The sequence below is a fragment of the Ranitomeya variabilis genome, chromosome 3, assembly GCF_051348905.1.
Source record: "Ranitomeya variabilis isolate aRanVar5 chromosome 3, aRanVar5.hap1, whole genome shotgun sequence".
Classification (NCBI taxonomy): Eukaryota; Metazoa; Chordata; class Amphibia; order Anura; family Dendrobatidae; genus Ranitomeya; species Ranitomeya variabilis.
In genome coordinates, this window is record NC_135234.1 from 34,245,943 (window position 1) to 34,258,108 (window position 12,166).

General features: G+C 51.8%; 1 protein-coding gene across 3 annotated transcripts in view; it reads left to right on the forward strand.

Annotated features, from left to right (window-relative positions):
- The first annotated feature begins 243 nt into the window (after window positions 1-243).
- Window positions 244-12,166, forward strand: part of LOC143815090 (heat shock factor protein 5-like) — a 35,816-nt gene continuing 23,893 nt past the window's right edge. The window contains exons 1-3 of one of the 3 annotated variants that reach the window (XM_077293943.1): window positions 247-2,777; window positions 2,860-3,139; window positions 10,857-11,207. In XM_077293943.1, coding sequence (XP_077150058.1) covers window positions 2,890-3,139; window positions 10,857-11,207 — 601 coding nt within the window. In that variant the 5' untranslated portion in view covers window positions 247-2,777; window positions 2,860-2,889. Of the gene's footprint in view, window positions 3,140-10,856; window positions 11,208-12,166 lie in introns of all 3 variants that reach the window. The other 2 variants (XM_077293940.1, XM_077293942.1) reach the window with 2 other exon arrangements.

The window sequence follows — 12,166 nt, forward strand, 5'->3', positions numbered from 1 at the left end:
AGGGCCGGGCAGGGACCCCAGAGCAGTGAGGAAGCCCCTTGTACGGCGCCTAGTCAGCAGCCTTCCAATCTGTATTGGGGCTGCACTGACCAATTACATTGCCGCTTTTATTTTGTTAAGGTAAGTTAAGAAGTGTAAGAAATGATCTGATTGGTCGCTTCCTGTTTGCACTGTTCAGCGTAGTGCAGGCGCTATACTTGCCTGCCGCCTTCTCCCATTAGCGCCGCTTCTCCCTGAAGAGCTGAAGTGACCGCTCGCTCGGTTCTCCTCATGGAGCCTCCATCTGCTGGAGCCCGCGGTCCGCTCCGCATAACGACCGCCGCCATCTCTGCCTCCTGCGGGGCCGCGTGACTGCGCTCCAGGATCCGCGCGCAGCAAAACCGGAAGCCTGATTGGTCGGCGCTTGGGATTTCAAATGCGCGGTTGGGGAGCGTCGGTAATAGCGGTGCTAGGAGCGCCGACAACGGGAGAGACCGGAGAGGAGCCACGTCCTGCGGCTGACGGGGACAGACCGTGTAGTGTAGTCACATCCGGCTATATTGTCAGTGTGTGACCTTATTCTGACCACTGGCAGACCGGTGCCATCATACTGACCACTACCCAGACTGGTGCCATCACACTGACCACTGCCCAGACCGGTGCCATCATACTGACCACTGGCAGACCGGTGCCATCATACTGACCACTGCCCAGACCGGTGCCATCATACTGACCACTGGCAGACCGGTGCCATCATACTGACCACTACCCAGACCGGTGCCATCATACTGACCACTGCCCAGACTGGTGCCATCATACTGACCACTGCCCAGACTGGTGCCATCACACTGACCACTACCCAGACCGGTGCCATCACACTGACCACTGGCAGACCGGTGCCATCACACTGACCACTACCCAGACCGGTGCCATCATACTGGCCACTGGCAGACCGGTGCCATCATACTGACCACTGGCAGACTGGTGCCATCACACTGACCACTACCCAGACCGGTGCCATCATACTGACCACTGGCAGACCGGTGCCATCATACTGACCACTACCCAGACAGGTGCCATCATACTGGCCACTGGCAGACCGGTGCCATCATACTGACCACTGTCAGACTGGTGCCATCATACTGACCACTGGCAGACTGGTGCCATCATACTGACCACTGGCAGACTGGTGCCATCATACTGACCACTGGCAGACTGGTGCCATCACACTGACCACTGGCAGACCGGTGCCATCATACTGACCACTGGCAGACTGGTGCCATCACACTGACCACTGGCAGACCGGTGCCATCATACTGACCACTGGCAGACCGGTGCCATCACACTGACTACTACCCAGACCGGTGCCATCATACTGACCACTGGCAGACCGGTGCCATCATACTGACCACTACCCAGACCGGTGCCATCATACTGGCCACTGGCAGACCGGTGCCATCATACTGACCACTGGCAGACCGGTGCCATCACACTGACCACTACCCAGACCGGTGCCATCATACTGACCACTGGCAGACCGGTGCCATCATACTGACCACTACCCAGACCGGTGCCATCATACTGGCCACTGGCAGACCGGTGCCATCATACTGACCACTGGCAGACCGGTGCCATCACACTGACCACTACCCAGACCGGTGCCATCATACTGACCACTGGCAGACCGGTGCCATCATACTGACCACTGGCAGACCGGTGCCATCACACTGACCACTACCCAGACCGGTGCCATCATACTGACCACTGGCAGACCGGTGCCATCATACTGACCACTACCCAGACCGGTGCCATCATACTGGCCACTGGCAGACCGGTGCCATCATACTGACCACTGGCAGACCGGTGCCATCACACTGACCACTACCCAGACCGGTGCCATCACACTGACCACTGGCAGACCGGTGCCATCATACTGACCACTACCCAGACCGGTGCCATCATACTGGCCACTGGCAGACCGGTGCCATCATACTGACCACTGGCAGACTGGTGCCATCATACTGACCACTGGCAGACTGGTGCAATCACACTGACCACTGGCAGACCGGTGCCATCATACTGACCACTACCCAGACCGGTGCCATCATACTGGCCACTGGCAGACCGGTGCCATCATACTGACCACTGGCAGACTGGTGCCATCATACTGACCACTGGCAGACTGGTGCCATCATACTGACCACTGGCAGACCGGTGCCATCATACTGACCACTGGCAGACTGGTGCAATCACACTGACCACTGGCAGACCGGTGCCATCATACTGACCACTACCCAGACCGGTGCCATCATACTGGCCACTGGCAGACCGGTGCCATCATACTGACTACTGGCAGACTGGTGCCATCATACTGACCACTGGCAGACTGGTGCCATCATACTGACCACTGGCAGACTGGTGCCATCATACTGACCACTGGCAGACCGGTGCCATCATACTGACCACTGGCAGACCGGTGCCATCATACTGACCACTGGCAGACCGGTGCCATCACACTGACCACTGCCCAGATCAGTACCATCATACTGACCACTGTCCAGATCGTGCCATCACACTGACCACTGTCCAGATCGGTGCCATCACACTGACGACTGCCCAGATCGGTGCCATCACACTGACCACTGGCAGATTGGTCATTATAGTTCACGTTATTTTCAGTCAATGAAACCAGAAAAGACTTCTGTGTCAACTCTGATCAATCCCAACCACTTCCCTGGCAAGCTGTGGCATCTCGTGAATAGCCCCCGCTACCAGTCCATCCGCTGGGACTCCACCGGGTATGGTGTTATCATTGACGAATTCTTATATGAGACTGAACTACTGTGTCAGATGCCTACCTTCACTGGCTTTATCCGTCAGCTCAATCACTATGGCTTCAGGAAATTAGTGATGGGATCAGGCAGCAGTGCCGCGGTTCTTTCTCGTTTGGTTATGGGAGATGTTGATGCCTGGTGTCACCATTTCTACAATGACCATTTTCAAAAAGGACGACCAGATCTGCTGGTCAATATGAAGAGTCGGAGGAACATTAACAAAGCCAAGCTGGCAGTGGGCCTGGAAACAAATTCTCAAGCTCCAAATCGCCTCCAGAAATCACTTACCGACTCCGTGACAGAGGAGAGTACAGGAGACTCCCAGGGTAAGAATGGGCTGTACTTGACCAAAGTGTAAGATCTTGGAATTGCAGATGTGCATTGATAAAACAGGTCTCCCCGGCTTTTAGTGAGACAAGTCGCCCTTCCTAAATCCTTAATGTGGTATTTTGGTGAGAATAAATTATCACCAGTCCATAAGTTCTAGTTCGATAGGGGTCCAACTCCTGTGACCCCCGAAAATCGCCAGGATGGGGCACTATTATCCCTATAAAGGATTAGTTTACAGTACCTGCGGTGCACATGCTTAGCCGGTGTTCCATTCATTCCCTATGGGTCTGCCGGAGAAAGCCGAGAACAGTGCTACGGCAGTCCCATAGGGAATGAATGGAGCTGCAATCTGCAGTTCTATTCTGAGGCTATGTTCACAAAAGGATCCATTTTTTGGTTACTGGATCAATTTCAAATGGAACAAAACAGATGGATATTTAACTGATCAGTTTTCCATAGACTTCAATGGAAAGAAAAAAACGGATCCAGTTGAAATAATTTTTGTTTTAGCCGGGCAAAATAGTTGTGTCAACTTTTTTACTAACAAATTGTTGCTGGATCTGTTCTAACTGATGATTACTGGACATGTGAACAAAGCCTAACAGGGATAAAAGTGGTCTTTTCTGAAGATTGGTGGGGTTTGCAACGCTCAGACCCCCACAAATGTAGACGTTATCACCTATCCTTTTTAATAGGTGATAACGTATTCCATCCTGAGTTCCCCATTAAGCACAGGCCACGTGTGCGGGCATTTTGGAGGGAAATTAAATTTCCTTCTACAGTCCGTCAGCAGGCACTATGCACTTTCCCATAGGCACGCAATGAACTACCAATTATACAGTGAACATCAAATTTTTCATAAAAAAATTGACTGCAAAATGAGTCAAAAGAAGACCCCCAGATAGATTTGCTATGTATTCCGTAGCTAAACTGTTATGGGTCAGATTTATTTCTGGGGCTTTTGTAGCTCTGCCTGCTGTTAAGAGAATGGTTAGATGGTTTACTAGTGGATCCAAGTCAGAAATCTAAGGTTGTCACCCACATTTCTGCTGCAGTTCTGATGTGTCCATTCAATAGGCCCAATATGCAAGCAATCCACAAGAATAAGCAACAAACTACTTCTCACAGATATTTTTCTGCAGCTAAAAAATAAAAAAAAAAAAAATGGTGAAAAAAATGTTGCTAAGGCTGGGGTCACACTTGTGAGTGTGATGCGAGAAATTCGCACGAGTCTCTCACATCAATACCCGGAACTGCCGCCGGCCTCGGGACCGGAATGTGTATAGAAATACATGCAGCTGCACGCTCTGGTCCCGAGGCCGGTGGCAGTTTCGGGTATTAATGCGAGAGCCTCGCGCAAGTTTCTCACATCACACTGGTAAGTGTGACCCCGGCCTAAAGTAGAGAATCAGTCCAGGGTATTGTTCACCACTTTACCAGATTACCAGAATTGGGTTATTTTTTTCTGTGGCACAGTGCACGTGAACGAGGTTATAAAATCCATTTTTATCTGCATTGGATGTGGATTTTTAAAGACGTTTTCCCCAAATTACTAGTTATTCCATATCTGTAATATAGATCGCTGGGGGTTCAAATGAGTCATCCGCCAGGGCCGTGGGGCACCCGGGTCCGGTGTTCACAGGGGGATGTCACGGTGGCGACCCGGTCCGTGGCCCTGGGCGCCCATGAAAAAGGGGAAAAGTCTTTTAAGGGAAAAGTGTTTATAAGTCTGTCGTGACGCCACCTGTGTGCGTTAAAGGGGTCCTCTGGGGGATGTTATTGCAGCACTGATGGTACACTTCCCGCAGGTGAAGCCGGTTCCCCAGGGGTCCTAAAGTGTATGGTGGTGATGACGGTTGCCGGTAAATGAGTAAAGGACACAAGTTGTAAGTCTTTACCTGGTTTACTTTTTTTAGCAGGCCACAGTCCAGGGTACCAGGCACAGATGATGGTATGGCCTGGCCGGCCCAGAGGCAATGGAGGGTTCCCTTGTTCCAGTAGAGGTCCGTGAGCCTTTCCAACTAGCGCCTGATGTCTGTGAAGTCCCTGCTGCCTGAAGCTTTCTGCAGAGTCCTCTATTCCCCCTGTCCTAAGACAGGTATCTGCATGAAAGGCAGCTTGAGCCGTTTTACAGGGACTCTATCATGCCCTGGGCTCCTCAGGTGCTGCTGTGTCTCAGGTGTGGTGTGGGCCAATCACATAGAGTTCTTAGTCCTCCGGTTCTGCCAAGTGTCATACAGTTCCACTAAGGCCTCGGGCTCCTGGTACTGCGTTTCGGCTGTGAGGGTGCCCGGTCACAGCCCCTCTAGCCCTGTTCCTCTCCTTTTGCTCCTTCCCTTCTGGCTCCTCCACATACAACCCTTCGGGTCTCTCTTTTCCAAAGGCTGCAGCTCCACGTGGCTGCCAGGCCTCTCTGTCTGCTCTCTCAGACTTCCTTCTCCTTCTGTGTCTCTCCCAGACTAACCTAACTCCTCCTCCAGGTCAGGATTTATATCCCTATTTAAGGGAAGCTCCCTGAATCCGAGTCCTGAGCTCCCCCTCCTGGCCTGGATTAAGATTGTGTTGCATGCGAGTGCCTTACCTGGTGAAGAGAACTCCATTGCCTCTGAGCTTGACATTACCCTCCCCGAAAGGAAAGCAACATCACTGCAGCAACCGGTCACCTGGGGTGCTGCACAAACGCTGGATCTCCCCTCGATCCTGAAAGGGGGGCCCCGGAATCCTTACTCTTAAATATTACATAGCATTCTGCAGGAACCAGATAGTGCTGCTCACACTGTCAGTGTATACGGTGGATGCTGCTGACAATGTCAGGGTATACGGTGGATGTGTAAGGAGGAAGACAGGACTGCGGGTACTTGTACCGAGCCGGGTCCGGAACTGTAGAAGCTGCCTCCCTTGTTGCCTGGGGGAAAGAATGAAGAGATGGAACAACCTCCAGGTAGGAAGGGCAAGATAAAAGGAAAAGCGTGCGCAGCAGCCAGCAGTTTGGCGCAAACCAACAGCAGCGCGCAGCCAGGTGAGCAGCGTGCTCCGTCCTCTGAGCACCGGCGTCCTGCGTTGTTTGGTCCCCGCTGCCTCCAGCAGGACCGCTGCAGAGACAAGTGCCGTGCGCTCAGTAGCTGCAGAGACAGAAGTGCCGTGCGCTCTGTGACTGAGTACCGCTCTCGTGCAGAGGAGAGAAGGCCGAGTACCGGACAGACTTTTGTGGCCTAACCTGCCACTTGTTTCCCGCCCATTTACATTTGACTCTGAGAGTGCCGCGGCCTTGTTTGTTTCGGCTGCAAGTGCTTATGGACTAGTGGCTCAGCGGAAGGTACCAAGTCCAGAAGATGGACCATCACTTAAAAGGACCCCATCTGAGGACATCGCCCACCCGCTGCCGGTTCTACAACCCCCCTGCGAGATCATCTGCTGCAGAGGACCATACAGGAGATGATAAGTTCCTTCATTGGACAGCTATTGTTTTACAGTTGCTACCCCTATTATTCCCCTTTAACCATTAACCTCCCTGCAAGGAGTGAATACCTTGTTATATTAAATTGTTACATCTTGTTAACCCTTGCTCTGCCTCCTGTTTATCACTGCATCCCGCAACCTGCTCAGGCTACTTTCACACTTCCGTCGGTACGGGGTCTTACGACGCATCGGCTGCCCAGTGTGATGAGCGGGGAGGAGGGGGCGGAGTTCCGGGCGCGCATGCGCGGTCTGAAAAAGCATAACCGTCCGACAAAAGACGTTACATTGAAAGTTTTTTTGTGCGTTGCGGCCGCCAAAATACGACGCATCTGTCGCACGACGGATGCGACGTGTGGCCGTACGTCGCAATGCGTCGCTAATGCAAGTCTATGGAGAAAAAACACATCCTGCGGGCAACTTTGCAGGATGCGTTTTTTCTCCAAAACGACACATTGCGACATACGCCATAAGACGGAAGTGTGAAAGTAGCCTCACAGATGCTGCTCACACTGTCAGGGTATACGGTGGATGCTGCTCACACTGTCAGGGTATACGGTGGATGCTGCTCACACTGTCGGGGTATACGGTGGATGCTGCTCACACTGTCAGGGTATACGGTGGATGCTGCTCACACTCAGGGTATACGGTGGATGCTGCTCACACTGTCAGGGTATACGGTGGATGCTGCTCACACTCAGGGTATACGGTGGATGCTGCTCACACTGTCGGTATATGGTGGATGCTGCTCACACTAAAAGGGTATACGGTGGATGCTGCTCACACTCAGGGTATACGGTGGATGCTGCTCACACTGTCAGGGTATACGGTGGATGCTGCTCACACTCGGTATAGGGTGGATGCTGCTCACACTGTCGGTATATGGTGGATGCTGCTCACACTAAAAGGGTATACAGTGGATGCTGCTCACACTCGGTATACGGTGGACGCTGCTCACACTGTCAGGGTATACGGTGGATGCTGCTCACACTGTCGGGGTAAACGGTGGATGCTGCTCACACTGTCGGGGTATACGGTGGATGCTGCTCACACTGTCGGTATATGGTGGAAGCTGCTCACACTAAAAGGGTATACGGTGGATGCTGCTCACACTCAGGGTATACGGTGGATGCTGCTCACACTGTCGGGGTATACGGTGGATGCTGCTCACACTGTCGGGGTATATGGTGGAAGCTGCTCACACTAAAAGGGTATACGGTGGATGCTGCTCACACTCAGGGTATACGGTGGATGCTGCTCACACTGTCGGGGTAAACGGTGGATGCTGCTCACACTAAAAGGGTATACGGTGGATGCTGCTCACACTGTCGGGGTAAACGGTGGATGCTGCTCACACTGTCGGGGTATACGGTGGATGCTGCTCACACTGTCGGTATATGGTGGAAGCTGCTCACACTAAAAGGGTATACGGTGGATGCTGCTCACACTCAGGGTATACGGTGGATGCTGCTCACACTGTCGGGGTATACGGTGGATGCTGCTCACACTGTCGGGGTATACGGTGGATGCTGCTCACACTGTCAGGGTATACGGTGGATGCTGCTCACACTGTCGGGGTATACGGTGGATGCTGCTCACACTCAGGGTATACGGTGGATGCTGCTCACACTGTCAGGGTATACGGTGGATGCTGCTCACACTGTCGGGGTATACGGTAGATGCTGCTCACACTCAGGGTATACGGTGGATGCTGCTCACACTGTCGGGGTATACGGTGGATGCTGCTCACACTGTCGGGGTATACGGTGGATGCTGCTCACACTGTCGGGGTATATGGTGGATGCTGCTCACACTGTCGGGGTATACGGTGGATGCTGCTCACACTCGGTATACGGTGGACGCTGCTCACACTGTCGGGGTATACGGTGGACGCTGCTCACACTGTCGGGGTAAACGGTGGACGCTGCTCACAGTGTCGGGGTATAGGGTGGATGCTGCTCACAGTGTCGGGGTATACGGTGGATGCTGCTCACACTCGGGGTATACGGTGGATGCTGCTCACACTGTCGGGGTATACGGTGGATGCTGCTCACACTGTCGGGGTATACGGTGGACGCTGCTCACACTGTCGGGGTATACGGTGGATGCTGCTCACACTGTCGGGGTATACGGTGGATGCTGCTCACACTGTCGGGGTATACGGTGGACGCTGCTCACACTGTCGGGGTAAACGGTGGACGCTGCTAACACTGTCGGGGTATACGGTGGACGCTGCTCACACTGTCGGGGTATACGGTGGATGCTGCTCACACTCGGGGTATACGGTGGATGCTGCTCACACTGTCGGGGTATACGGTGGATGCTGCTCACACTGTCGGGGTATACGGTGGACGCTGCTCACACTGTCGGGGTATACGGTGGACGCTGCTCACACTGTCGGGGTATACGGTGGACGCTGCTCAAACTGTCGGGGTATACGGTGGATGCTGCTCACACTGTCGGGGTATACGGTGGACGCTGCTCACACTGTCGGGGTATAAGGTGGATGCTGCTCACACTGTCGGGGTATACGGTGGATGCTGCTCACAGTGTCGGGGTATACGGTGGATGCTGCTCACACTGTCGGGGTATACGGTGGATGCTGCTCACACTGTCGTGGTATACGGTGGATGCTGCTCACACTGTCGGGGTATACGGTGGATGCTGCTCACACTGTCGGGGTATACGGTGGATGCTGCTCACACTGTCGGGGTATACGGTGGATGCTGCTCACACTGTCGGGGTATACGGTGGATGCTGCTCACACTGTCGGGGTAAACGGTGGATGCTGCTCAGTGTCGGGGTATACAGTGGATATTTCCATGCAGTGCTCAGATAAAGGTTAGGTTTACACGAGCGTATGATAAAATCTTCAGTTTCATCCAGGAAACTCGGACAATTTTTTTAGAGTTGTCATCTGTGTACAGTCTGTTTTTTATAGCAGCAGCTGTAAATATAATTTCGAGACCATTTACAGTTTCCTATGTGAAAGTATTGCATCGTATCCATGAAAATCACATGCTGTACTGTGGTTTCAAAGGGCATTCAATTTTGGGGCGCACTCCTAGGCTATGTGCACACGTAGGAAAAGAGGTGCAGAATTTTTTGCACAAAATCAGCATCTCCTGGCAGAATCCGCAGCCGCGGATTTGCTGCAGTTTTTATGCGGATTTTTTGCGTTTTTGCCACTGCGGAATTTTAACATGAGGGTTGCAGAAACGCTGCAGATCTGCACAAAAGAAGTGACATGCACCTCTTTGAAATCCGCAGCAATTCCGCAGTGATTTTTCCGCACCATCTGCACAGCTTTTTTTTTTCCCGTTGACTAACATTGTACTGTACATCACAGTTCAGATCTGCATTTCTGCGTGGAAAAATCCGCTGCGGATCCGCAGCAAATCCGCATCGTGTGCACATAGCCCTAGACTTATATGGGGGAGTCTGATCCAACACATGAGAGAAGTTGTACACGCTTCCATTTTTTTCACACGCAGATTTGATCAGTAAAGAAAATCGCACATCTGCACTACCCCATTGAATGACATTGGTCAGAGTGCGATCTGCTGTTTCACTGACAGCACTTAGACCAAAAATGTGAATTTGGCCAAACAGCGATGACATGAGAAATGGCTGTGACGGCTCAGATCTTATATTCCATGATCTGCTCTCCTTTATGACCATTGGAGACAGTAGCACAAGCAACAACAGGACGCCTCCTAATATGTAGGACTGTCTTTATTCCTGTAAGGCCGGGATCACACATATACGCGAGATACGGCCGAGTCTCGCAGGTGAAATCCCTCCTCTGGCGCCGGCACTGCGGAGCGGAGCGTGCAGCCGCACAGCAATACATGGAGCGGCACGCTCCGCTCTGGAGTGCCGGCACCAGAGTTGGGTTTTCACCTGCGAGACTCGGCCGTATCTCGCGTATGTGTGATCCCGGCCTTAGAGTAAGTGAGACACAGGTGCTGAACCTTTCACTGCCATTATCCGTACTCCAAATGAGTATTTTCGGATAGCAATGCAGCTAAAGGCAGGCAAATAGCAGGGTGGGGAAACAAATTCTCTAATTTGCAAAGTTTGATAAAATTATTCAAAAATAAATAATAAAAAAAAAAAACAAATATAATTATTTTTGTTAAATAAAAGTTTAGCTACTCTTTAAGTCTTACACTTTTTGGAGATGAACGTTTCTATTCCAATGAATGAATCAGTTTCTGTTCATTGTGTGAAATTGTGTTTTTTTCTAATCTGTAGGGGTGGTGACTGTTGGTCAGATTACCAGAACTCGCAGACGTGAAAACATTTCTCCATTTCCATATGTCAACCCACCATCCCATGACCATTGCAAGTCTATCCCTCCGAGGACATGGTCACATTCATTCGGCCTTCACCATGGACAGTTTGCCTCTCATTCATCATTTGCAGAAAGGGGAATGTTTTATCCTGTCCTGCCGCGCTTTCCAACAGACCTCACTCACACAATGCGGTCTACGGCCACGTCGGTACATGTGCAACAAGGTCATTCTGCCATGCCGGGACCAGTGCAAAGATGTAGAAGCTACATGCCCCATGCTGCACAGAGCCCACAGGCATTTCACCCAGCAGGTGAGTTCTGCTCCGTCATTGGACAAGGATGGCTGCTGTAACCGGCTTTGTAGGCCTCTCGTATTAATAGGGCCCCATCGCCAAAGTCCTAATTGGGTCCCCTTTCCGCACCACCCAAACCAATATTCAGTGGGGTAGACCGGGATATATATATTGCAGCAAGTACATAGTAATTATGCCGATACTGAAGTTTCTTAACATCTCACACACCTCAGCCCTTATTGAGTGTAATGCCCTCAAAAATGCCTCCCATACTGTATGATATTCCCCCCACACACAGTATGGTGACACCACCAAACTATGATGCTGCCACAGTAACCCCCAAACAGTACACCTCTCACAGCATGATGCGCCTAAAGTGCCCCCACAACAGAATGATAGCCCCACAGCTCCACTATATATCTAGCATGATGACCCCACAGCCGCCTTTAGTGTGATAATTCCCATTGAAAGTAGGAGACCCCCTGTAGTCAGTATGAGGACCCCCACACACAGTATAAGGGCTCCCACATACACAATATGATATCCCCAACAGATCCCACAGGCCGTATGAGGGGCCACCCACAAAGTAAAATGCCACCCATAGCCCCCCCACAAAGTATGAGTGCCCTCACAGACCCCCACACCGTATGAGGAAACCCACACACTATCATGTACCCTACAGCTATCCACATAGTGTTTAGGAGCCCCGCACACAATATGGTCCCCAGAGCCCTCTACCTAGTATAAGGGCCACCAAAACAGTATGAGGAACAACACAAAATTTGATAGCCCTGCAGCCCCCACACACAGTATGATGCCCCACAAGTACTGACAAAAAGGCTCCATTAGGAGACACAATCTAATGACGTAATTGTGGAGTCATGTAGATGCAGCGGAGCCATCGGTTCTCCGCCGCGCCACGTTATTTAACCGTATCTGCATTGTGTGGTTGCTGATACCACTGAACTTATGACAAG